The following is a 27515-nucleotide window of genomic DNA, read 5'->3' as shown; positions in this document are numbered from 1 at the left end:
CCGAACCTGCTGCCGGGGGACAGGCGCCACTCCCCCGATCCAGCCCAGCTGGGACCTGCTGCGGCCGGAGGAAAGGCGCCTCTCCCCTACCAGCCCAGGTGCTGCTGCAGGGAGAGAGAGCTGGGGGGAATTCTCGCTCCCCACTGTAGCCCCGGGGAGCCCCACTGCAACACAAACCCTCATCCCCATCCCCACCCTAGAGCCCGCATCCCCAGCCAGAGCCCTCACCCCTCCACACACTCTAACTCTTTGCCTGAGCCCCACCCCCACTCTCCGGATTCCTCTGCCAACACCACAGTGGCTGAAGTGTTTGCACTTTTCACCTCCATTTACAGCCGTTCCAAACAGATCCACACCCTCAGTTGGGCCTGACACAGCTGTGACGAACTGGGACTATTCTTAATGTGGTCTGTGAATGCTGAGTGGGGAGTGTTGGCTGGGAAGGCAGGGGAGTGTGGCTAGGATGGTCTGCACTGGGGGATGGGAGACTGGCTGAGGGAGACTACCTGAGCATGTAACATGAGAACCCAGGAAGGGGTTAGAGGCCAAGTGACACCTTTGCCTGGGAAACAGAACAAGGGGGAGAGGGAGTTTCAGAGCTGGCTGGTGGAATGGTTGGGAGGCAGACAGGACTCTGACCTCCCAAAGGGGCTGTGGTGCCCTGGGACCCCAAGATGCATCTAATTGGGGGGGATCCTGTTGTCTGTGCCTGCAAGACCTGTCTTGGACTGTGTTCCTGTCGTCTAAATAAACCTTCTGCTTTACTGGCTGGATGAGAGTCATGGTGAATCGCAGAAAGCCGGGGGTGCAGGGCCTTGTGTCCCCCCACACTCCGTGGCAACTGGTGGCAGTGGTGGGATCTACTGCACCCGTGGACAGCGCTTCCTGCAGTAAGTGACTGGGGAGCAGTAAAACGAAGGGGGATCACCGGGGACCAGGTGGGCTGAAGAGTCAGAGAGAGACAGTTCAGGGGGCGATTGACCCCTGGGAGTGTGTGACTAGAAAGAAGTACTGTTGCAGTAACAGGGTCCTCCGGGGAGTCACAGTGAGCGGTCCTGGGGCGGAGGAGTCTGCAGCTCGACCCTGGCAGAGAGGTGGTGACCTGAAGAAGGGCTGGCACACTAGGGGTCTCCCTGGAACGCGGGAAAGCGGAGAGCACAGGCCAGCGAGTGGCCATCAGGAGAATGTATGCTGAATGCCTTAAGAGCGACCTGGTGGAGCTGTGCAGGTGGAGGGGGCTGCGCATTGGGAGGGCCACCAAAGAACAGCTAATTGCCCAGCTGGAGGAGAAGGATTGCTTGGATGAACCGAGCCCTGTCCCTGAGGGAAGCCGCCCGGTGGATGCAGTGTGGGCCCCGGGACCCAACCTGGCTGGGAGGGAGCAGACTGCTGCCGAGGACATCCCGAGACCCTGCCTACCTATGCCTAGGGGAGGTGTTGGGGGAAGCCCAGAGAATACTAAGGGCACCCTGACCCTGGCAGCCAGCAGGGGATCGTCCCAGCGGAGCGCCCCGTCCCTGGAACGGATGCGGCTGGAATGTGAATGGAAGATAAGATGGGAAGAGCTTGAGTTAAGGAAGCAAGAACTGAAGCAGGAGCAGGAAGAGAAGGCGAAACAACGTCAGCATGAGTGGGACCAATGTCAGCATGAGCGGGAAGAGAAGGAGAACCAACGTCAACATGAGCTGGAACTGGCCAGGCTGAGGAGCAGTGGGGCCCCAGCTGCGGTGAGCGAGGGGCGACCCAAGACTGCAAAGAACTTTGATAAGTGCTTCCTGGCCCAGCGTAAGGAGGGGGAGGACGTGGATACTTTCCTGATGGCCTTTGAGAATACCTGCAAGCTGCTCCAGGTTGACCCTGCAGACAGGCTCCAGTTTCTCATCCCCTCACTGGACTCCACAGCCAGGGAGGTGTACAGCCGACTGAAAGGGGCAGAGACAGGGGACTACGAACTGTTCAAAAAGGCCCTGCACCACGCGTTTGGGCTGACCCCTGAGATGTACCAGAAAAGGTTCCGGAGTCAGCGTAAAACCCGTGAGGTCACCTATCTACAGCTGGCCAACCGGGCACAGGGGTATGCCAGCAAGTGGACAGCTGGGGCCCAAACTAAAGAAGACCTGCTTGACCTATTCATACTGGAGCATGTGTATGAGCAGTGCCCCTCCGACCTGAGGCGATGGTTGATGGACCAAAAGCCAGAGAACCCGCAGCATGCAGGCCAGCTGGCCAACGAGTTTGTGAACAGTTGGACAGGGGATAACAGGGAGGAGTCCCAAAGGAACAGTCCCACCACAATGCAGAGAAAGAGTGACCCTGGGACCTCCCCGCGGGAAATATGGAGAACCCCCACCAAGCATCAGGTCCATCCGACCGGCTCGAGGGGACCTATGGGACATGGGCTGCTATCACTGTGGCCAGAGAGGTCACATACGGGCCTAGTGCCTCAGGCTCATGGACAGACTGAGTGGACCCAACCCACAGAGAGTCGACTAGGTAAAAATCCAGCCGGACGAGGGGCAGCGTTCCCAGGCAAGGGGGGCTGGCAGCGTACCACCTGCTAAGGAGGGAGGAGAGCTCCAGGCCAGCTCCTCTGGGGAGCTGGATGCTCCAGACTCAGGGTTTTGGGTTTACAGGGTGGACGCGGGGCGGTCCCTGCGGAGCGAGTACCTTGTTCCCCTGGAGGTGGATGGGAGGAAGGTCAATGGATACTGGGATACAGGCCCAGAGGTGATGATGGCCCGGCCCAAGGTAGTGGCCCCAGATTGGGTAGTGCCCAACACCTATCTGACCCTGATAGGGGTGGGTGGGACCCCAGTCAAAGTGCCCATGGCGAGGGTACACCTGAAGTGGGGGGCCAAGGAGGGCCACTAGGACGTGGGGGTACACCCGTATTTGCCCACTGAGGTGTTGATGGCGGGCGGGACCTGGAGGACTGGCCAAGCAACCCCCAGGGCGCCCTGGTCATGACCCGTAGTCAGAGCTGGCGAGGGGCACTGCTCCCTGACCTTGGGGATGGTACTAAGAATGGGCTCCCCCAGGGAAAATGGAGTTAGGGGGAATCAGGAGGCAGCTGGTGGTACCCCAGAAGTATCGCTGCTAGCTGCTGTACCGGGCCCATAACATTCCCCTCTCAGGGCACCAGGGAACTTGGCGTACCCAGCAGAGGCTGCTATGAAACTTTTACTGGTCTGGAATCTTTATTACTGTCCGACAGTACTGCCGATCCTGTAACCCCTGTCAGAGGGTGAGGAAGGCCTGGGACAAGGGGAAAACGGCTTTAGGACCCTTGTGGGGGGTGAAACTGGAAGGGCCTGGTGTAATTCTCAGCAAGGAATGGGAGGGATGTTGGGGCATACATGAGAACGTGGGTAGGTTCAGACTTCCCCGGGTCACTGGCTGAAGTTACCCAGCTCAGTTCGGTCTCGAAGGGGGAAGAGATGTGACGAACTGGGACTGTTCTTAATGTGGTCTGTGAATGCTGAGTGGGGAGTGTTGGCTGGGAAGGCAGGAGGGTGTGGCTAGGATGGTCTGCATTGGGGGATGGGAGACTGGCAGAGGGAGAATACCTGAGTATGTAACATGAGAACCCAGGAAGGGGTTAGAGGCCAGGTGACACCTTTGCCCGGGACAAAGGGGAGAGGGAGTTTCAGAACTGGCTGGTGGAATGGCTGGGAGGCAGACAGGACTCTGACCTCCCAAAGGGGCTGTGGTGCCCTGGGACCCCAAGATGCACCTAATTGGGGGGGATCCTGTTGTCTGTGCCTGCAAGACCTGTTTTGGACTGTGTCCCTGTTGTCTAAATAAACCTTCTGCTTTACTGGCTGGCTAGTAAAGCTAGTCATGGTTAATCGCAGAAAGCCGGGGGTGCAGGGCCTTGTGGCCCCCCACACTCCGTGACAACGGCACAACCCCTGGGCAAGCTAGATGGAGGTGCAGGCTGGGCCATGAGAGGGACTGCAGAGCCAGCCACCCCCCACTCAGAGGAATACCCCCACCTCACTGACCCCTGCTCACTCACCCACATTGCCCCCCTCAATTCTGAAAGCCTGGGTGGGGAAGCTTATTTTCTCTTGTGATGCTCTGAGCATCTCGATCTGAGAATGATGCCCCCTCAGCTGTTTCCTTGGGGAAACAAAAAGATTAATTTCAAGGGAGCTGATTAGGTTCCAAGGTGGACTGGATGATCTCCACCTAGGCTCTCTATGGTCCCGGCCCATGTTGCTAATTGAAAGAACTATGAGCCGATGTCCCTTTTATACAGTTTATTAAAATGAACAAATCAAGACCACACATCACTAAGGCTAAATTACTGTAAACACTATGCAGCTAACTAAGGGTTAAACAATACAGTTATACAGCTATGGTCAAATCAGTCAATTAATGAGTTAACAATGATACTATATTGGAATAAAGTGTCATCAGTTGAGTGAAATCATCAGAGTAACACAGCAGAACATCAACCCTTTTAAACCCTAAAACAGGATCCCAAGGAAGTGGCTGTGTATTGAGTTTTATACCCCTGGGCAGCTGGTGGAACCCCCCTTGGAGAGGCTAGCCCTCGGCTCCACCCCTTCTGCCCGCAACCTCACCCCTGCGGCCAGAGCCCCGAGCCCTCTTGCAGCCGGGTCCACGAGCCACTCCTTCCTGCCGGCTGGAAGAGCCCTGGGCTGGCCAGGAGGCCCGAGCACCCCCCACCTCAGCCAGAGGAACCCCAAACCCCTTCCCCCGCACCTGCCTGGAGGTGCTCTGAGCCAGTTGCATCCATGCTGCACCTCCCCTCCCCAGACCCCAAGCTGGTTCCAGGGTGGCTGAGTAGGCGGTATGTGTTACTCAGCTTCCTGGGTTCATCAGTCATCTCTCTGGAGTCCAGGGAGATGACTGATGAACCCGGGAAGCTGAATAGCACATACAGCTGCCCCGGAACGTGCATGGGGCATAATAAAGCAAAACTTCCCCTGCCAAACCCTACAACCAGGGATCCAGTGGCAGTGCCAGAGGAGGCTGAACCTCCCCTGGCCTATTATACCCACCGCCCATGTATATACTCCACTCAGAGAGCTTCACCCAGGCAGCACAATCCAGTTAGCCAGCTGAATAGTTGAATACTGAAACCAAATTATTGCTTACATTTAAGACTCAACCTCAAAGCCAATTAAAGCTTCCTCTTTACCTTTCACCATTGTGTAGCTAATCCTTCTCCTTGCCTTCCCTTCCCCACACCAACACAAACACAGACCTTACTGAGACTTTCGCAAGCAGAAGTTTAAACAGCTCTTATTAAACAATTTATATCCAACAGCATAGTTTGTTTGAACACTAGCACAGATGAGCAACGTGCATTCAATGATTTCACTATGGCTTTTCTAAAGGGAAATCATGTTTCACCTATTTATTAGAATTCTTTGAGGGAGTCAGGAAACATGTGGACAACGGTGAGCAGGTGGATATAGTGTACTTGGACTTTCAGAAAACCTTTGAAAAGATCCCTCAACAAAGGCTCTTAAGCAAACTAAGCAGTCATGGGGTAAGAGGGAAGATCCTCTTGTGGATCAGTAACTGGTTAAAAGGCAGGAAGCAAAGGGTAGAAATAAATGGTCAGTTTTCACTGTGGAGAGAGGTAAATAGCAGGGTACCACAGGGCTCTGTACTGGGACCAGGATCGTTAACATATTCCTAAATGATCTGGGAAAAGGGGCTAACAGTGAGGTGGCAAAGTTTGCAAATGATACAAAATTACTCAACATGGTTGAGTTGAAAGCAGACTTCAGAGTTACAAAGGGATCTCACAAAACTGGGTGACTGGGTAACAAAATGGCAGATGAAATTCAATGTTGATAAATGCAAAGCAATGCACATTGCAAAACATAATCCCAACTATACATACAAGATGCTGGGGTCTAAATTAGCTGTTACCACTCAAGAAAGAGATCTTGGAGTTATTGTGGGTAGTTCTCTGAAAACAACCACTCAATGTGCAGCAGCAGTCAAAAATGCTACCAGAATGTTAGGTGCCATTAGGAAAGAGAGAGATAAGACAGATAATATCACAATGCCTCTATATGAATCCATGGTACACTCACACCTTGAATACTGTGTGCAGTTCTGGTCACACCTGTGATGGAGCAGGGAGCGGAGCAGATTTGACCTGGGAATGTTGCAGGGGGGTTGCATTGGAGATGGGGGACTTCCCTTGAAGGAAGCTACCTGAGCTGTAACCTGAGCCAGGAGGGGGGTTGGGAGAAATAACACCTTCTGCCCAGGAGACTGAACAAAGGAGAGGAGGAGCTGGGGGGAGGGGGAAGAGAGGAGCTGTGGGAGGAGTTTTGGTTTGTTTCAGTTTGGGCTGGGTGGTGCAACGCAGGGAACCCCAAGCTGGGGGCTAAGCTCCCTAAACCCCCCAGAAGGACTTGATTGAGGGGTTCTGGTTGTACCTACATGCTCTGCTCGGGACTGTGTTCCTGTCATCTAATAAACCCTCTGTTTTACTGGCTGGCTGAGAGTCACGGTGAATCTCGGGAAGAGAGGGGTGCAGGGCCCTGACTCCCCCACACTCCGTGACAACACCATCTCAAAAAGATATATTAGAATTGGAATAAGTACAGAGAAAGGCAACAAAAATGAGTATGGGTATGGAACAGCTTCCATAGGAGAAGAGATTAAAAATACTGGGACTGTTCATCTTGGACAAGAGACAACTAAGGAGGGGTATGATAGAGGTCTATAAAATCATGAATGGTATGGATAAAGTGAATAAGGAAGTGGTATTTACCCCTTCACAACACAAGAACCAGAGTTCACCCTATGAAATTAATAGGCAGCAGGTTTAAAATAAACATAAGGAACTATTTATTCAGACAATGTATAGTCAACCTGTGGAACTCATTACCATGGGATGTTACGAAGGCCAAAAGTATAATAGGGTTCAAAAAGGATAGATGGAGGATAGGTCCATCAATGGCTATAAGCCAAAGCTGTCAGAGCTGCAACCCCATGCCCTGGGTGTCCCTAAACATCTGACTGCCAGAAGCTGGGATGGGATGACAGGAGATGGATCACTTAATAAATTCCCTGGTCTGTTCACTTTCTCGGAAGCATCTGGCCCTGACCACTGTTTGAGGATGGAATACTGGGCTAGAGGGACCACGTATGGTTAGTCTTATGTTCTTAAGTTATGTTCTTGACATTGTTTATGCTCACCACCTTTGGGTAAATCACATGACTGATTGCCTCAGAAACCTCTGTCCCCACAGTTAATTTGCCAAGACCGAACTGATTAGCAGTGGACCTGCAGCAGTCAGGAGTACACAGCTTCCAGACAGTTATAGCAACCCGCTTCTGGACCAACTTCCCCACCCTCCTGCATGTGTTCTGACACTGCAGAGTCAGGGCAAGCTGCTCATAAGGCTCCAGAAAAGTCGTTTTCTTCCCAGGAAAGTTCTGGAGCGACTACTGGTCATCCCAGGTCTGCATGACAATGCAATCCCACCAGTCTGTGCTTGTGGCCCTTCTCCACAGGTGCTGGACTACATAGGGGGTATCAGCAGCTATACCAAGAGAAATGAACAGTAACAGCCAGTTTATGTGTATCCTCCTCCTCTGACAGAAGCCTTCAACAGGTCAGAAAATGCCACCAAAATGTCCACTAGCATCCACCAGTGGGATGTTCTGCCCACTTTATGAAACAGGAGTGAAAATGCAAGCATGGCAAATTCTTCAAATGGGGCCTCACTCATGTTGCTGGCTCCAGTTGCCGGCAGCTTGCAGACCCAAAACACAGCTTAGCTGGCTGTACTGGGGGGTGAGACAACTTCTCATAAAGTGCTGTGGGAGGGACACTCAAGTGTTTCCATGGTGCACAAGGAACAAAGGGCTGAAGAGGCTACAGCTGGGAGAGTGCTAGGAAGCTTGGGAGAGGCTGATTTGACTGGGTCTCCGCAGTGCACTGTGGGCACGTGAGCGTTGGTGTGAGACGTAAGTGGGAGTAAAGTTTTCCCACAGTGCACCACAGTCCTAGAGCTAGAGCGGCCACATTTCAGTGTGGGGGACACTAAGGACTCTGGGACATGTTTGCTTTGACTTGGGTCTGTGCACTGCCACGTGGGCATCAGAGCCCTAGGTTCCAGCACAGGTTAGAAAAGTCTAACATAGGTTTAAAAGAGTGCAGAAATTCATGCCCGGGTTCCCTAACATGGGTCATCTGACTTGAGTCCCACTGAGCCTGAGATTACATTGCAATGTAGACATATCCACTGTCTTCTGCTGTAAGCGTTGGTGCAAAGGATCCTAAATGATGTGTGGGAAGATTTGCATCATGAGAAAACCACCTGTATTCTATTTTCACATTTTCTAATCTGTCAGAGTAGCAGGCGGTCGAGAAGTGATGCAAATGCATAAGACACAAGAGTAAAGCTAAGCAAGAAAAGCACAGAATCGAGATTCAACATCCTGAAGTTTGAACTTGGAGTCCGACACATTCATTCCTTCACTGACCATCATCACGTGCACAGCATGGAAGTGCTCCTTGTCCAAAAAGGCCGTCAGAGTGGGATCCACGGGGAAGGAATGTCCTCTGAAGGCACCAACTGTTTGTTTCTCTCTTTGCCTCATGAAACTTTGGACCCAAATGGCAAATGACAATTGCTCCCAATTTAACCATGGCATCATTTGGGACCAGAATGAATGCCACTGAACTAAGGAGCAGTGTTCTAAAAATAAATTGTTTAGATGGGCCATAGGTTTCCATCTCAAGAGTGTAACCCACCAAAGATGGGGTAGTTATTAAAAAAGGTATAATTCTGCAGCTATCTCACATTCAACACTGAGTTCATTTTATACACATTTGCAGCACCTACAAGGGATGAGCTCATCAAAAATGCAACTTCAATTTTCTCCATCTCTACAGAGATAGGGATTGGGCTTCCCAAATAAAAGGCAGCATGCACCTGATTTGGAAGGAAATGTCTTCAACACTAACCTCCTGCAGAGCTTCAGCCACAATTGCTTTGGGATCCAAATCCATGGCCCTTTTGCCGAGTTCCAAGTCACTGACTGGGGAATACACTTCCCAGATCATCTGAAACTATATTGCCATAACCAACTGAATAACAGCGTGATGACCAAACTAAATTAAAACCCACAATGCTTCATAACACTAGCTGACCAAACTGGACCAGAGGGATTTGCAACTGGGCTACTGAGTGAATGGAATCAGTATTCTCTTCAGCTAAACTGAAGTGGAAAAACACAGCTTGTGAAATCACAGCAGTGCTGTTGCAATGACAGCTTCCATTTAAGAATGGGATTTTACTGAAACCTGAGTTCTAACATGGAACTATTAGTCTGGAATGTAACTTGCTTACCTAAGCTCTCACAATCAAAACTATTATTCAGGGATGCAAATTGTTTTATTACAAACCACTGGTTTGTCTGTATAAGATTTACTGGGAAATCAGTTCTTATAAATAAAAGGTTAAAAGTGTTTTAACTGATAAAAATATAAATATATTATCGTAAAAAGCAACAGAGGGTCCTGTGGCACCTTTAAGACTAACACGGCTACCCCTCGGATATATTATCGTAGCAACTGTAAGTGAAATAGTGGTATTTATAATCAAAATAAGAAAGTAGTCAATAGTGAATATGTAAAGTGTATCGTATTTGAAGTCAGGGCCAGTCTACAACATTTTGGCACCTGAGGCGGGGAGATCAAAAGACGCCCTCATGCCCCCTCGCTTGGGCCAAAACTTTGAAAGGTCTCAATTCTGCCTTCTTCCTGTTCTACTCCTCTCATGGTACTGCTCTGCTACCTACCCCAATAAAGGAGAAATAACAACTTAAAATGCCTTGTTCAAAAATGTTAAGTAACACTTAACTTTCAAACGCCTGAACAGCAAATGTAACTTTTCTTGTCTGCATAGTAAACACTGGCATTTTTATCTGTTTGAATAATCAAAAAGTGGTGCTTTCCGTGCCTTCTTGCTTGCAAAGATTTGAACTGCTTCCTGCTGAAGGTCCACAGTCTGGGCCAGCTCATGCTCTATTGAGATGGTTGGAAGGCCGACCAGCCTCTCCTGTGTCATTGTGGAGTGTAGATGTGTTTTTATTAAGTTCAGCTTGGAGAAGCTGCGTTCTCCACTGGCAACTGTTACAGGAAGTGTTAGAAGTATGCGCAGAGCAACAAAAGCATTTGGAAAGAAAGCATCTTATTTGTGCACATATATTCCCGAACAGCCTTTGGAGTTGATCCTGCTGAAATGTATCTTGGAAGGGCTTTCAGTTCATCACCTAAATCACTCGCATCAATATCGTCCATGTCATCATGTGTCAACACTGACTCTAGTACCCTGCATTACTGGTGTTGGTCTTCTTCAGGTATAGTGAGGAGTTTTGGAATATCATATAACATCCCAAATACACTCCTGTGTTCCTTGAGCTGCATGAAACATTCTTCAACTGACTGTATTGCACAATCTAGCACCTAGTTAAAGAATTCAACTTTGAATTGTTGTTTGGAGTTTCTTATGGAATTATCCCGTACCTTGCAATCAAAATGTCTTCTTCTTCGGTGACTCTTGTATTCTTGAATGGGTGGGAAAATAGCTTCAGTGTGAAGTTCCTCTGCCAACTTCTGTGCACTCTTTAGAACATTTTGAAATCCCTCATCTGACCTGTAAGACTGTATGTATGACTTTGCTTTGTCCAGTTGTTCCATTGCTCCAGATATAGCAAGGTCAACACCTTGGAATCTCTTTCTTACAACATTTATTTCAAACAGTAGGTCATGCCACAACACTAAACCACACAGAAATTTGAAGTTATGTATGTTTCTGGTGATTCCATTTCCCTCTGCCACTGTTCTCCCATGAACAGTTCCTGTCATAGCATTATCCTCCATAATGGCAACTATGGCATCATCTATCTTCCTAATTTGGTGTTTGATAGGCTTTATCGCCTCCACTCGACTTTCCCATCATGTGGCACTCAGTGGTTTCAGTATCCGAGAGGATGTTCCCAGAGGTTGCTTCAAAATTTGCCATCAGTGAGTTGATTCAGAGAAAAATACATAAATGCTTTGAATTACATTAAAAAATTCAAGTATCAAAGGGGTAGCCGCGTTAGTCTGGATCTGTAAAAAGCAACAGAGTCCTGTGGCACCTTTAAGACTAACAGATGTATTGGAGCATAAGCTTTCGTGGGTGAATACATGCGTCTGACGAAGTCTTAATTAGTCTTAAAGGTGCCACAGGACTCGCTGTTGCTTATTAAAAAATTCAGCAGCCTCACTAGAAGCTGATGCTGCATCACTGACCACCAAGTTCAATGAATGACAACTGCATGGGACAAAAAAAGCTCAAGGGTTTAACTCTCGGATCCGTGTCTGCACTCCTCTGGTTGGCACCATTATCGTAGTCCTGACCTCTCATGTCAGCTATCGCAATTCCTGTATCTTCCAGCTTTTTAAGAAGCACATTTGTCATACCAGCTCCTGTAGTATCATCAATGTCAATAAATTCTAGAAAATGATCTCTGACAGTCACCATTGCAGGGACATTTTCTCTAGGTTCTGTTGTTGTTACAAAACGCACCATTAAAGTAATTTGTTCCATATGGCTGATGTCAGGTGTGCAGTCCAGAATAACAGAGTAATATCTTGCTGACTTCAGATCTGCCACAATCTTCTGTTTGACTTTTGTTGCCAGTAACTGTATGATCTCATTTTGAATTGTTTTTCCAAGATAGTGGTGTGTGTACTTTTTTTGGGTGGTGACTCTTCTTAGCTGCTCCTGGAGTACAGCATCAAACTCAGCCATCAGCTCCACAATTGTAAGGAAGTTTCCATTGTTTGGCACATACAGCTGATCTGAAGTGCCACGCAGTGCTAGGTTTTGGGTAGCATTCTCACAACAGCAATGAGCCTTTTCAGAACATTTTGCCAGTAAAGAGACTCTAATGCAATCTTCTCTTGATGCTGATCATCTATGGTGGCCTTTAACCTTAGTCTCATCTCAAGCTCTTTCCATCTATGGAATGCCCTCTGGTGATTTGCTGCCTTCTCATGGCATACCAGATTTCTACCCAGATTTTTCAGTCCTTTGTTCCTGTAGAACCCAATGTGGCTGGAACATTAGACTGGAAGAGTTTGCCACAAAAACAGTATGCAGCATTCTGGGTTTTTGAGTACATAAGCCATGGCCTCTCCAATTTGTCACCATTGGGGATTTTACGCCAGTTATGTGTTGGATGGAAACTTCTATTTTCATTGTCTTTGGGGAACATGAAGTTTTTCACTTGCTGTGGCCCGTGCAGTACAAGGAAGTCCCTCAGGCTACTGCTCAAGTGGGTCCACTGTCCTAGATCATCTAGACTTAAGGAACTAAACTCAGCAGCAGCTGTTTCTTGCGCCTCCACCGCACTCTTCTCTGATCTACACTTTTCTTCAGGAATGTGCATGGTTACATCCATTTGAGATGGAAATATGGATGCTGCAGAAGCTGCCAGGTCACCTACACTCTAACTGGAAGATCAGGTATCTCCTCACCACTCACATCCTCACTGGGGCCGGAAGGCTCACCGTGAATATTTGTGTCTATGTATCTCAGGACAGCTCTTCTGCTTAGATAGAAAAGCTTCCTTTGCTTTCTTTCTTTTTCTGAATGCTGCCCTAGAGGGGCGTTTTCCTCTTTCACTCATGACTGCTGTTCTATGCCAGCTATAATGGCTCTCAACACTCAGTTGAAGAGGACAAACAAGCAGGCTGGTAGCAGGACCTGAGTGAGGGAAGATATCAGCATCTTAAGGGCCTAACTGGCTCCTACTACTTCAGTTGACTGCCTGTTCTTCCAAGTAGGTTCAGGGAAGCAGCAGGAAACAGGAAGCTCACTGAGAAGCTGGTGTTAATCAGTCCAGGCTCCTGGGGGTGCTAGAAAGGTACATAAGAAGTGCCTCCTCCTCTCTCTCCCTGCAACTCCTGCTGTTTTCTGTTATTCCCTCTCACCTTTTCTCCTGCCTGCCGGTTATGTCTCTTGTGCCCTCCTTCCTCCAGCACAGCACTCCACCATCTCTGTGCATCTAGAGCAGAGAGAATACATAGGCACCAGCAGCAGACACAATTTTCTACACTCTGGGTTCTAGTGGTGCCCTCCACATTCTGGCACCTCAGGCGGCAGCCTCAGTTCGCCTCATGGTGAGACAGCCCTGTTTGAAGTCCTTTATATTCATGTTAAATTCTCTGAAACTGTATGATAGGTAGATGCTGTGATCTTTGTACTAACTTCTCCTTTGTATATGTGCTGCAGAATGCAAGTTCAGCAAAAACTAAGGTACAAGAAGCTTGTAAAATGCACTTTAAAAAACCAATTTCTAGGTGTTATGATATACCTGGCTTCTACAATATAGATTAAGTTAGGTTAGAAAAACTTTGTAATTTCTATAATGTTAGCCAATATTAATACAATATTAACATTATATATAATATCACATATATTTCTTGAATTGCCCTCATCTTAAGATCTTCCAAAATGCTTTTTTATTTACGTTACAGAAAGAGATAGCTGAAGTATTGTAATATCAGGGCTAGGCAAAAACATAGCAGAAAAATAGGTAATACTATGCCTTTAATGTTCAAAACAAAATTCTAGTCTTGAGTACATGCTTCTCCATTTTTGTTTAATGCCTGGGGTCTGTATAACAGTCAAAATGTAAAATATATGCCATGTTGAAACTTACAACATCCCCCACATAGAAAGTGTAGCAATTACTGTCTATGAAAAACATGTCACAGAAAATAGAAAAGATATATTAGATAAAGTGATGTAGGGAAAATTGTGAAACTCCCCAAACTTAGGTATAAATACAGGAAGGATAAGCACAGGATCTTTGAGACAGTGTGAGCACTGCAAGTCCTGTCTTCCAAAGGGATTGGTAACGTAAGCACTCTTCCTTTCTGTATTATGCTGTATTAATCCTTGACTAATAATCCTTGATTAATAAACTGATTAAGACTAGTTATTGGACATCTCATTATTAATTTATATTGCACCCACAACAAGTGTGATCATGTCAGTTCATTGCACAATTTGCAGTATGCCGTTCTTCACTGTTTCAAAGTAGAAATGTTAAATTCCTACTGTTTCCTTAGGAGCATGCCCAATAATTGGAATATTCTTTCCTGCTGGCTGAACTACACTTGAACTTTTTCCATGTCATCATAGGGGGTGGGGAAAAGACATATATAAAATAAGATATTACCGTTTTAGCAAACGGTCATTTGTCTCAAAGTCCCCAATAAATCTGAGGTACATTCTGTCAAACAAAGGTAATATCCAATTATGAGACCAAACTGACTTCAGGACAAAGAGAAAAACCCACAACACAGAGGGGTGGAAGACACTTACAGTTTCATATAAAATGAAATTCCAGAGCAGGTTATGTCTGATAACTCAAAATCAAAACAGATTCTCCCATTGCATTCTCCTCTGATCAATTCAATTTTCCTTTACTCTGTGCCACCTCATTATTATTGAGTCATGTTACTTATAAAAGATTTAGCTTCATCACAAGAGAGAAAAGCAGCCAACCTTCCCATCTGCAAACAATCCCAGCTCAGCAGGAAAAAGCCCAGAAGCAGCTTTGCCAATAGATGGAAGCAGAGATGAAACACAGAATGACAACTCTGTGTTTGGGATCCATTCAAATCCCCCTTCCTGTGACACTTTCATCTCTGATCCTAAATCCGATGCACTGGGGCTAAAGTGTGACACCTAAGCACAGAGAGTGCTCAGAACATGGCATCACGTGACACACTGGGAGGTGCACAGGTGGAACATGGGAAGGGTAAATGTTATTGTGGCTTACACAGAAGCTAATGCTGCTGGGGTGAGGGGGGATTGTGACAGTGATGGGGAAGGAGGGAATCCCTTTGACTCACCCCATCTCCTTCGGGTATCACAGAGGCTGAAATGACACATTTTTCCTACCCCACTTTGTTCTATTTCAATCTATTATACATGAGGAAAATGGTAGAAAAAATATTTTTTTCTGCAAAACCCCGAGCAAGGTGAGAACAACTGGGATTGAGACAATTTGTCCCCAAAGGGGAACTCGATGACTAACAATCACTTTGTAATGGGGAAATAGTATCGATGTGATGCTCGCGTTTGTCTAGACTAGGAAAAAAGATGGAGGTGAGCTCGGCCAAGCTAACCCCAGCCACTGTACCCGGGTTATATCTGCACTGCAAATGTAGTTGTGTTGTTACAACAAGATCTCTAAACTGAGCACCTACATCCATGTACAATACCGGTGGAGACAAGGCACAGGCCGTTTTTACATCAGTGTTGCTAGTCAAGGGGGAGGGATAGCTCAGTGGTTTGAGCATTGGCCTGCTAAATCCAGGGTTATGAGCTCAATCCTGGAGGGGGCCATTTAGGGATCTTGGGCAAAAATCTGTCTGGGGATTGGTCCTGCTTTGAGCAGGGGGTTGGACTAGATGACCTCCTGAGGTCCCTTCCAACTCTGATATTCTATGATTCTAAGGTCAACCGTATCTCCTGCATGTGGTGCTGATGGGTATTTCTGGCAGGCGAAGGACACACTCCCAGGACTTATAAAGTAAAGGATGATGGGATTCACCCCAAAGAAGGAGGAGGTGTAAAAGACAGAGGCAGGCAACTCACGTGGAGCTGAAAGATCACACTGAAGAAAATGGTACAAAGTATGTGGGAATTCGCTAATGTATTTTAGAAAAAAATCTTTGGCCAGCCCTAGTTAGACATTTATGGCGGCGGTTCTCAACTGGAGGTCCGGGGGCTCCTGGGGTTCTGCGAGCCTTTTCAGGGAGTCTGCAGGGCCCCATAGCTGAAACCCCAAGTCCCAGCGCCTGACCACAGGGCTGAAACCAGGAGTGGTGTGGGGCCAAAGCCCCATCCCTGGCACCCCCCCACAGGGCTGAAGCCAGGGGCGACACGGGGCTGAAACCCCAAGCATAGGCACCGACTCCGTGCCTGGAGAAAAATTTTCTCCCTGGAGAAAAATTTGTGGGTGTTGAGCACCCACCGGCAGCTCCCAGTGGCCCCGCCCCACCCCCCTGCTCCAGCTCACCTCCGCCTCCTCCACGAGTGCGCCGCCATGTCCTGCTTCTCCTCCTCCCTCCCAGCATTTGTGCCATGAAACAGCTGATTTGCGGGGCAGGGAGGGAGGGGGGAAGAGGGGGAACACGGCGTGCTGGGGGAAGAGGCGGGGCTAAGACGGGGATTTGGGGAAGGGATCCAATAGGGGCAGGGAGGGGGCGGAGTCAGGGTGGGGACTTTGGGATGGGGTTGGAATGGGGGCGGGGCCAGGAGCGGGGAAAGGGTGGAGTCAGGGCGGGGCCAGAGATGGGGAAAGGGGCGGGGGGTGCAGGCACCCACTGGCGCCAGAGAAAGTTGACGCCTATGACCCCAAACTCCCCCCCCTCCCAACCACTGAAGCCAGGAGCAGCACGGGGCTGAAACCCTGAGCTCCCCTCTTCCCCCGCCCCCCCCAAATCTGGGAACAGTGCGGAGCTGAACCCCTGAGCTCCCCTCCCTCCCCTGAAGTCAGAGCGGCAGGGAGCTGAAACACTGAGTTCTCCCTGCTAAATCCAGGAGCGGCACAGGGCTGAAGCCCTGAGCCCAAGAGCAGAGTTGAGGGGGCACGAGGGTGTTGCCTCCCCAAACTGCAGTGCCTTATGAAGAATGGGGCAGTCCTGGGGGCAGCTCCACCCCCCGACCTCCTCCACTCCCTCAGGCCCCACCCACTGGCCAGGTCAGAGATGGGAAGCCAGAGCCAGGCAATGTGGGACAGCCACTCTTCTGGCTGCTGGTGTCATGGAGTGAGTAGCCCTGGCATTCCCCCATCTGCTGCTGGTGCCCGGGGCTGCGGCTGCTCCTCAGCTCCCAGCCCCCTTTGATTGCTCACACAGCCAGTTACAGCTGCCCAGGTAGAGACCTGGCTCCGGGGCTAGCAGAGCCCTCAGGGAGCAGCGACCAGCACACAGCCCTAGACAGGTGAGTGGTCTGCTGAAGTGAGTCAGGGGGTGGAGGTGGCGCTCCCTCCCTGGACCCTACTGTGCGGAACTGGCCCGAGCCCTGCTGGCCCTTGCCCCCCCAAAATAGAAGTCAAACTCCCCCTATGCCCAAGGATGCCATCCCCGGGCCCAGAGCCCCAAGTTGCTACCCACTCCCGCTGGGCCCTGGAGTTTTTATAGCATGTTGTGAGGGCCTCAGAAATAAAAGGTTGAGAACTCCTGATTTAAGGCATTACTCGCCTGAGTGGATTCTCTTATGTTTGATGAAAATTGAGCTCTTATTAAAACTCTTCCCGCACTCAGGGCACGTGTAGTTTGTCACTCCTCTATGGATTCGCCGATGACTAATAAGGGCTGAGCTCCGATTGAAGCTTTTCCCACACTCAGAGCATGAGCAGAGTGTCTTCCCTACATGGATTCTCTGATGTGTGATAAGGTTTGAGCTCCGACTGAAGCTTTTCCCACACTCAGAGCACTTGTAGGGTCGCTCTCCCGTGTGGATTCTCCGATGTGTGATAAGGTGTGAGCTCTGGCTGAAGCTTTTCCCACACTCAAGGCAGGTGTAGGGTGTCTCCCCAGTGTGAATTCGCCGATGTTTGTTCAGGTTTGAGCTGTGGTTGAAGGTTTTCCCACAATCAGGGCATGTGTAGGGTTTCTCTCCTGTGTGGATTCTCCAGTGCCTAATAAGGTCTGAACTCTCATTGAAGCTTTTCCTGCACTCGGAGCATATATAGGGCGTTTCTCCTGTGTGGATTCTCTTATGTGTGATAAGGTTTGAGCAGTGATTGAAGCTTTTCCCACACTCAGAGCATGTGTAGGGTCGCTCTCCTGTGTGGATTCTCCGATGTGTGATGAGGTGTGAGCTCTGGGTGAAGCTTTTCCCACACTCATGGCAGGTGTAGGGTGTCTCTCTAGTATGGATTCTCCGATGTGTGATCAGGTTTGAGCTGTGGTTGAAGCTTTTCCCACACTCAGGGCATGTGTAGGGTTTCTCTCCTGTGTGGATTATCCAATGCCTAATAAGGTCTGAACTCTCACTGAAGCTTTTCCTGCACTCAGAGCATGAGTAGGGTGTCTCACCCGTGTGGATTCTCTCATGTGTGATAAGAGCAGATCTCCGACAGAAGCTTTTCCCACACTCAGAGCACATGTAGGGTGTCTCTCCTGTGTGGATTCTCTGATGTGTGATGAGGTGTGAGCTGTGATTGAAGCGTTTCCCACACTCAGGGCATGTGTAGGGCATCTCTCCAGTGTGGATTCTCCGATGGGTGATCAGGGCTGAGCCATGACTGAAGCTTTTCCCACACTCAGAGCATGTGTAGGGTGTCTCTCCTGTGTGGACTCTCTGATGTGTGATAAGGTTTGAGTTCCGATTGAAGCTTTTCCCACATTCAGAGCATGTGTAGGGTCGCTCTCCTGTGTGGATTCTCCGATGTGTGATGAGGTGTGAGTTCCGATTGAAGCTTTTCCCACACTCGGGGCATGTGTACGGCCTCTCTCCAGTGTGGATTCTCTGATGTGTGATGAGGGTTGAGCTCTGACTAAAACTTTTTCCACACTCAAGGCACGTATAGGGTCTCTCTCCCATGTTCATTCTTTCATGTCTAATAACGTCAAATGTCTGATAATATACTGAAGCTTTTCTCTGACCTATGCTGACTCTCACAGGCTTTTGCCTCTGCACAAATCCAAGAAACTTGCCCTTTGGACCTTCCCGCTAATGTCACATGTGGTACAACTTGCTTAGCATATTTGTGCTGTTGATTCTACTCCTCGTTCTCACTCACCATCTGATCACCTGGAAGGATAGAGAGAGAATCCAGGCATCAGTCACTCCCTATGCTGGGGAGAAAGGAAACCCCAGAGAGGAATGGGAAAAGGTGGGAAGAAACCAAAATAAGTGCTGGAGACATCAAACAAAACAGGATTTAATTTGAACCCCTTCCCCAACCCACCCTGCCTGAAGTCCTTCCCCGGAGGACAGAGAAGAGAGGGTCATTTCTGGGTCCACATCCCATTCAGGGGTAAGGAATATTGGGGAGGGAGCTACAGCAAGATGTCAGTCAGTAGAGGAAGGAAGCCAGAAGTGACATCTGTCATGAGGATGCCACATTTGCTGGGAACAATTCTGAATTTGGAGAGCTCACAAGATCTTTGTAGGGAATCCCAAATGTTTCTGTCATTCATGGACAGTTTCTGAGTTGGTTAGCTGAGGCCTCACCTGTCTGGGAACCTTTCTGGAGCTCTCTTTCCTCAGAGCCCTGGAGATCTGGGACCCACAGCTCTTCCCCTCGTTCCAGCCGGGAGATCACATCAGGTTTGGAAACTGGAAACCCTGCATAAGAGAACAAAAACAAGAGAGATCAGCTGAATTTGTGGGATACTTGTCACAAAGAACATTCCATGATTTTACCCTCAGCTCATTTTTACGCATCCTGAAGCCAGCTTCCATAGTTCTAAGCAGCAGGACAGTTATTATTTTTAATCACGTTCATTAAAGCAGTGCCAAAGGGCCAATAAAAATCAGGGCCCCATTGTTCCAGGCACTGTATAAATACAGAGTAGTAAATGCTCCATGCCCTGAGGAACTTACAATCTATATAGACAAAACACACATGGTGGCGGAAGGAATTAGAATACAGGAGCAGAGTGAACAATGTAATGGCAGACAGATATAACACAGGCATATCTTGATATTATTGCTAGTGAATGGAGTAAAAGTACAAGGACTGATAGACTCTGGCTGCAGCTGGACTTTAGTCAGGGAGTGGTTGGTGGGGTCAGGAGGAGAATCTAGAGGCATGGTCTAAACCCAGTGTGACCCATATTTCCCACGGGGAAATATAACCCTGTCCGATGAGACCAACTCACTGTGCAAGATCACACTGAGGCAGTGCAGGCCAGAGTGGGCAAAGACCTGCCCTATCTGGTCATACATTGGCATGACCGGAAGTTTTTCAGGGAGGATGTCCAGGGATGGCCTGGAGCATCTGTAGAGGGGCTAGAGCTGGACTAGAAGAACCAAGAGAACAGGAGATGGCCATGGTGGCCAACAGGAGGTGCCACGAGGAGATGGCTCCATTGGAGCCCAAAGATCCAGAAGAAGGACCACCCTCATGGGCAAATGACTTTTCACCTGAACTTAACTGGAGCAGTAGAGGCCTACTACCACCTCTCAATCTGGACCTGCTGTCTAGCAAATACACATTGTGGGAGAGCAAAGGAGGGACCCAACCCTGAGTCAGGTTTATGAATGTCTCACCCATGTGGATGACAAAGTGTTAGACCCACCGCAGCTGAAATAGTGGCCCTATTTTGAATGGCTAGAGGAGAGACCATATCAGGTTATGAAGCAGGCTAAGACAGGGCTGGTTAAATGCAGCTTCGGTACCCAGGAATTTCCAAAGGGGAGGTGCTTCAATTGGCACATGTAGTGCTGTGCCGGGGCACTTGGGGACAGAGAAGACACTCAACAGAGTGACCATGAAGTTCTACTGGCTGGGCATCCACCCCAGAGGCATGAGACTATTGCCCCTTCTGCCTCAAGTACCAGTGGGTGAGCCAGAAAAAGTTCTCAAAGGTCCCCCTGGTACTACTCCCCTCTGCAGGGGTCCCTCTGATGGGCAGGTGCTGGGCTAGGGGACACGGGAAGGATCACTGGATGATTGCCCTGTTGCGTCCATTTCCTAGGAAGCATCTGGCATTGGGCCCTGTCAGAAGACAGGATACTGGGCTACATGAACCATTGTTCTGACTCAGTATGGCCATTCTTATGTTCTTATGGATAGGCATAGAGCTGGTGGGTCCGCTGAAAACATCTGCAGCCAGGTACAAATATACATTGGTGATCTTGGACTATGCCACCTGGGGCTATTCCCCTCTGGTCAGAAATGGCAGCTGTCATCGCTAGTAAGCTCATGAAAGTATTTGCCTGAGTAGGGATCCCAAAAGAAATATTTTACAGAGCAAGGGACAAACTTCACCTCACAGTTAATGAAGGTGTGACACTGAGACTAGTCACCTTATGAATGACCCATAAGAACTTAACAAGAGGCATTGAAATGTAATTGAGACAATCTACTTGTATATGAATTTCAAAGAGATGTACTAGAACTGCAATCATTAACCCACTTATTTGTAGTAATAGAAATCAAGGGTAGTTTCTAAGTGTATTTGTCTGTGTTTGCCTATATTTTGTTAGAAGTATAACAATGTAACCAGATTAGCTTTTGGATGCTAATTCCCTTTTATGTTTTAATTGTGGTATATTATGCAAGCGGATGGTTCAGCTAACCTTAAAATCAATAGATGTAAGATACTGCAGGAAACTACTCATATTATTCACATTGTCTTCAGCTTAATTATCTGTGCTTTAATAAAGTACTGGTTAATTGCTGTAAGTGAATAAATCCAACTAGTTTACTTGTATCATAGAATATCAGGGTTGGAAGGGACCTCAGGAGGTCATCTAGTCCAACCCCCTGCTCAAAGCAGGGCCAATCCCCAGACAGATTTTTGCCCCAGATCCCTAAATTGCCCCCTCAAGGATTGAACTCACAACCCTGGGCTTAGCAGGCCAATGCTCAAACCACTGAGCTATCCCTCCCCATTATAGGCTTAGGAAATAGACTAGCTTCAAAGCAACCATCTGCATTGCCTATTCTTCCTCGGGGAAGGTCCTGCTGTGACAATTGCTGTGAGGAGGTTTATCAGCTTGCTATAGAACTATAAAGGAAGGACCTAATTCTTTTTATCTTTAGTCTGCTTAAACTTCGGACAGGGAAGTATAGGTCATAGGATGGAGATCTTCCAAATAATGATTTGGATTAACTGGGAAAATTCATGGAAAGACTTGAACAGACTCTACACTTGGACTCCCTATTGGACTATAACCTTTTAAATTGATTCCAGAAAGACTTACAAATCAGCAGCCTCACCATCTCTGCTATGAAACTGACCTAAGGACTTTACACTTATTTCTATGTATATTGATCTTTCAACCTTTTGCACATCTTTTATTTCTTTTTCCTTTTATTATTAAATCTTTAGTTGTTTAGTTACTAAAGGACTGGCATCGGTGTGATTATTGGGCAAGATCTGAGACTCATATTGACCTAGGGATCCAGTCCTTTGGGAATGGCGAAACTCACATATGGTGAATCTGGTCTTCAGTAACCCATCACTATATTAGACTTGGCTGTCTAGATGGAAGTCAAGAGCTGGAATGCTTAAAGGGGACTGTGTTTGGTTTCTTGGTAACCAGTGTGGTACTGCAGAAGTTGTTTTGTTATTGGCTTGGTGAATCTAATTATAGAATAAACACCCAGCTTGGGGGATTGTCTGTCCCATTCCTTGCAGTCTGCCCTGAGTGTAGCATTCTCAATGTGGTCCATCCGGGCACCCGGTCACAGAAGGAGTTGTGCCACCTGCTATGGTTCAAGTCCTTGAAGACGTCGGTATACCACCACCAAACCGACAGTCTGGTGGAACAGTTTAACAAAACATTAAAAAGTTGAGATAGAAGTCAGTGGATTGAACTGACACTGGTACCACCTCACCTGTCCTGCTCATCACCCGCAAGGTGCCCCAGGCATCCACAGGTTTCTCCCCATTTGAATTACTGCACGGGAGGCAGTCAAGGGGAATACTGGACCTCCTCCATGAGACATGGGAAGGACAGAATTCCAGAACAACCAATGTAGTGTGCTATGTTATAGTCAAGAAATAAATTGAAGACCCTGGGGGAGCTTGCGAGGGGAAACCTGCAAAAGGGACAACACAATCAGGAGCAGGTCAATAACAAGGCTCGTCTCTGAGAGCTCCAACCTGAAGACCGAGCGATACTTCTGCTGCTGACATTGAAATCCAAGCTACTGCTTGGATGGCAAGTGTGACGGGTTGGATCACAGAAACCCTCTAGGGGCTGCCAACTGATGTGCCAAGACTACTTCTGCCCCTCCTTTCCTGCTCTGGCAGGTTAGGATTTCAGTGTCCTGTCTGGTTTGAGACAGACCTGCTAGCCTGCTGCAAACCCAGACCCAGGGTCTAAACCATGTCCCCTAACAGCTGTAGGTTTAACTGAAAGCAACTTACAGAAGTGTTCCTGTCTTTAACACTCAGATGTCCAACTCCCAACGGGGTCCAAACCCCAAATAAATCCATTTTACCCTGTATAAAGCTGTACTCATAAATTGTACCCTGTACTCATAAATTGTTCGCCCTCTATAACACTGATAGAGAGATATGCACAGATGTTTGCCCCCCCACCCCCAGGTATTAATACATACTATGGGTTAATTAATAAGTAAAAAGTGATTTTATTAAATACAGAAAGTAGGATTTAAGTGGTTCCAAGTAGTAACACACTTTGAATCTATTTCCCCATATTAAGTATCCTCACACCTTCTTGTCAAACTGTCTTAAATGAGCTATCTTGATTATCACTACAAAAGTTTTTTTTCCTCTTGCTGGCAATAGCTCATCTTAATTAATTAGCCTCTTAGAGTTGGTAGGGGAACTCCCACCTTTTCATGTTCTCTGTATGTATCTCCTCACTATATGTTCCATTCTATGCATCCGATGAAGTGGGCTGTAGCCCACAAAAGCTTATGCTCATATAAATTTGTTAGCTTCTAAGGTGCCACAAGTACTCCTGTTCTTCTTAGAACAAAGTGAATTACCAAGTAAAATAAAGTAGAACATGCAAGTTTATGTCTAAGAAACTGAATACAAATAAAACCTCACCAGTTCCAGTAAGCTTCCTTTTACAGACTAGTCTCCTGCTAGTCTGGGTCCAGCAATCACTCACACCCCCTGTAGTTACTGTTCTTTGTTCCAGTTTCTTTCAGGTATCCTTTGGGGGTGGAGAGGATATCTCTTTAGCCAGCTGAAGACAAAATGGAGGGGTCTCCCAGAGGTTTAAATAGACTTTCTCTTGTGGGTGGAGACCCCCCTCGTCACTCCTATGCAAAGTCCAGCTCCAAGATGGAGTTTTGGATCACATGGGCAAGCCACATGTCCATGCATGACTCAGTTTTTACCAGCCAAGCCACATTCCTGGGAGGGCTCAGATGTGGATTGGCATCTTCAAGTTCATTGTTGGCTTAAGTGGTTTTTGATTGGGCACTTAATTTGCACTTTTCTCAAGAAGCTGACCAAATGTGCTACTAGGCTAGTTAAAATCAAGCCAGTACACAGCCAATATTCAGAACTCGAATACAAAAATGATACACACATACAAATAGGATGAATACATTCAGTAGATCATAACCTTTACATAGCTATGTTACATAGCATACGTAATCTAAAACATATTCCAGTTATGTCACTGTAGAAGGTTCATGCCGGGGCTCAACCCTCCTGGGCAGGAGGGGAGCCACACCGACTCACTACTGGTGGAACAAGCAAACAGTTAGTTCAGGGCTCAGGCCCTTTGGTGCAGGCGCGGAGCAACAATTCAGCAGTTAGGGAGCTCAGGCCCTTTGGTGCAGGGGCGGAGCAACAATACAACAGTTAGTTCAGGGCTCAGGCCCTTTGGTGCAGGGGCGGAGCAACAATTCAACAGTTAGGGAGCTCAGGCCCTTTGGTGCAGGGGCTGAGCAACAATATAGTGGTCAGGCTAGGCCCAAGGCCCTATACCTGAGCGCTGGGTGAGGGGGAAGCCTGCCACCCATGAGCGGGGTGGCAGGGGGGGACGCAGGCCCAGCCACTCCACTGCGTCCCAGCCCGGGGCTCTAGCAGCGGCTGCTGCCGCTGCAAGTCAGTGGGATATCCTGACCGAAACACACAGACATCGGCTCGTACGTGTCTGCAGCCTGACGGGGGTCGGCTACCCCTGGGCTACTTCCAGGTTCCCCCTCAGGGCCTACCTCGTCCATGGCACTGGGCCCAGTCCAGTCCATCAGCATGGGTTCCTCCCAGACGGGGCTTGGTGGCAGGTCCAGCAGCTCCTCGGGGAAGTCTGGTGTGGGCTCAGGCGGCTCCTCTGGGAACAGCAGGGGCGGAAGGGCCCTGGTGGCGTCTCGCCTTCGGGGTTGGTGTGGGGGAGTTCCAACAGCTCCTCCCAATGACGGGAGCGGATGGGCTCCAGTGGTTCCTCCTCGTAGTGGGCTCGGGGCAGCTCCGGCCAGTTAGGGCCACGGCCTCGGGGTCTCCCGGCCGCGAGCTTCCCGCCGCACGTCTGGTCCCTGTGGTGGCTGGGGCTTCACTGAGCTCTGGCGGCCGGCTTTTATACTTCCTGCCCCACCCCTTGACTTCCGGGGGGCGGGAACAGGCGGCGGAGGCTCCGCCCACTTGGGTGTCTGTAAGGGCACTCCCTCTGCTGGGCAGGAGGGGAGCCACACTGACTCACTACAGTCACATATACAATCATAAGCATATTCCATAAAGCCTTATGGGGGGCATCGTCACAGCAAGGTGATAAGACAGGTGCAGGAGATTGATTATGAGGTCCAGGAACCCAGAAGGAAGACATCAACCCAGGTATATCATGTCAACCTGTGCAAGTCTTGGAAGGGACAGGAGGGCCTCCTTGTTATCCCATTCCCTCCCAACCCCAAACTCAGCTCTCAGGCCCCCACACCCAAGATAATACCCCTGTGCAGATAGGAAAGAACTTGCACCCCAGCCAAGAGCGCGAGGAAATGGGGTAGAATGAACAGGCCGAAGGGAAGCCAAGTTTTCTCCTGAAATGCCACATGGAAAATTGAACCTGCAAGGGAACCACGATGCTGGTGAGTCCCATGTGCAGTGCGTTCTCCAAGCCATGCCCTTTCCTGCGGAGCTCTGCTCATCTGAATTTTGTTCAGTTCCAGATTGTCTGGACTCTAGGGGACCATGCCACAAGCTCAAAGAGAGGAGAGGTAGGAAGTGGCCCAGGGTGGCAGGTTTACATCCTCTGCATGGAGGAGTTGGCTGGTATTGCTTCCCACTGGGTACACGGCTGGGACACGAAGGAGAGGGAAGGCGCAGGTCCTCCTACCATGTCCTGCTTGAGAGCTAGGCCTGACATGGGCCAAAACTGTGATGCCTCTGGCCCAGGAGCAGGGGTAGGCATCTCTTTGAGGCAAGAGATGGGAAACTAGGTATGCTAACCATTAGTCTACTTGGCCCCCCCCGAATAAACCATTACATTAACATTACAAACTTTACCTGTACATTTGAACTAGCTCTTGACAGCATGAAAATGTCACTGAGTATTATACTGAGATAGGCCAGATTATGTCGGCCCATAGAATATTCACACACCTTTGTATCAATAAGTGTCATGTATCTGTGTGTTTCTGGCTCACTGGGGGAGTTGGGGGGCGGGGAGGGTTTCCTGTGGAATCTGCTATCAGCAGGGGGTGATAAATGCCAAATTCCATGGCTGATTATGCAGCTATCCAGCATTTGCAGCTTTGTCCCCCTTCGGTAAGAGCAGTGACTGGTGTTACCTGTTTCAGGAGACTGGGGAACAACGTCGGATTTGGGGCATAAAAGGCTGTTTGAGCTGACTGAGGGGGGTGTCCTTGAGTACATCTACACTGCAGAAATAAAACCTGACAGGGAGCCTGAGCCTGGGTCTGCAGACTCGGGCTTGCAGGGCTCACACTGCAGCACTAAAAACAGCCGTGTACTTTCCGGCTCAGGCTGGAGCTCAGGTTCTGAATCCTGGGGCGGCATGTAGGTCTCAGAGCCTGAGCTTCAGCCGGAGCTGGAACATCAATATGGCTCTTTTCAGTGCTGTAGTGCAATGGTTCTCAAACTGTGGGTCATGACCCCATTTTAATAGGGTTGCCAGGGCTGACTTAGACTTGCTGGGGTCTGGGGCCGAAGCCTGAGGGCTTGAGCCCTGGGCAGTGGAGCTCAGGTTACAGGCCCCTTGCCTGTGGCTGAAGCCCTTGCCTTTGGCTTTGCCCCCACCACTTGAGGCAGTAGGGCTTTGGCCCCGCCACCAAGGACAGCAGGGCTAGGGCAGGCTCAGACTTTGGTCCTCCATTCTGGGGTTGTGTAGTAAGTGGACTTAACTATCTTGATTAATTTTTAGCTTTGTCAATTAATTGCAGTTAACTGGGAAAAAAAGCCTCCGCATCATGCCCCATTGCCATCAGCAGGTCCCTCACTGCAGGAACTGACACCTGCCACTGCGCCATGCTCCAACGCCCCCAGCCGGCCTTCACTCTGGGAGCAGACACCCTCCCACACTATGCCCCAATGTCCCTGGCTGGCCACTCGTTCCAGGAGCCATCCCTCTCACCTCGTGCCCCATTGCCCCCGGCTGGCCCCTCACTCCAGGGACTGACACTTCCCCGCACAGTGCCCCATTGTCCCTGCCCGGCCTCATTCTCCAAGGGGCACCCCAGAGAGAACAGGGGCCTGGCAAGCCCAGCCTCCCTGCACCAGCCTCTCTTCCCCTGCCACATGCTGCACACTGTATAAGTTATATTCTGTGTTGTAATTGAAATCAATATATTTGAAAATTTAGAAAACA

General features: G+C 49.0%; 1 protein-coding gene across 1 annotated transcript in view; it reads right to left on the bottom strand.

Moving 5' to 3' along the window:
* Positions 1-4247: 4247 nt before the first annotated feature.
* The window catches only part of LOC128845534 (zinc finger protein 271-like), a 46459-nt gene continuing 23191 nt past the window's right edge, over positions 4248-27515 (bottom strand). The window contains exons 2-3 of the mRNA XM_054044329.1: positions 19266-19379; positions 4248-18842 (exon numbers count right to left, since the gene is read on the bottom strand). Of these exons, the coding sequence (XP_053900304.1) occupies positions 17277-18638 (1362 nt within the window). The 5' untranslated portion in view covers positions 18639-18842; positions 19266-19379 and the 3' untranslated portion in view covers positions 4248-17276. The remainder of the gene's footprint in view (positions 18843-19265; positions 19380-27515) is intronic.

Source organism: Malaclemys terrapin, chromosome 11 (genome assembly GCF_027887155.1).
Source record: "Malaclemys terrapin pileata isolate rMalTer1 chromosome 11, rMalTer1.hap1, whole genome shotgun sequence".
In the NCBI taxonomy this organism is placed as follows: domain Eukaryota; kingdom Metazoa; phylum Chordata; order Testudines; family Emydidae; genus Malaclemys; species Malaclemys terrapin.
Note: the sequence above shows the minus strand (reverse complement) of the source record. Positions and strands in the feature narration are given on the sequence as shown.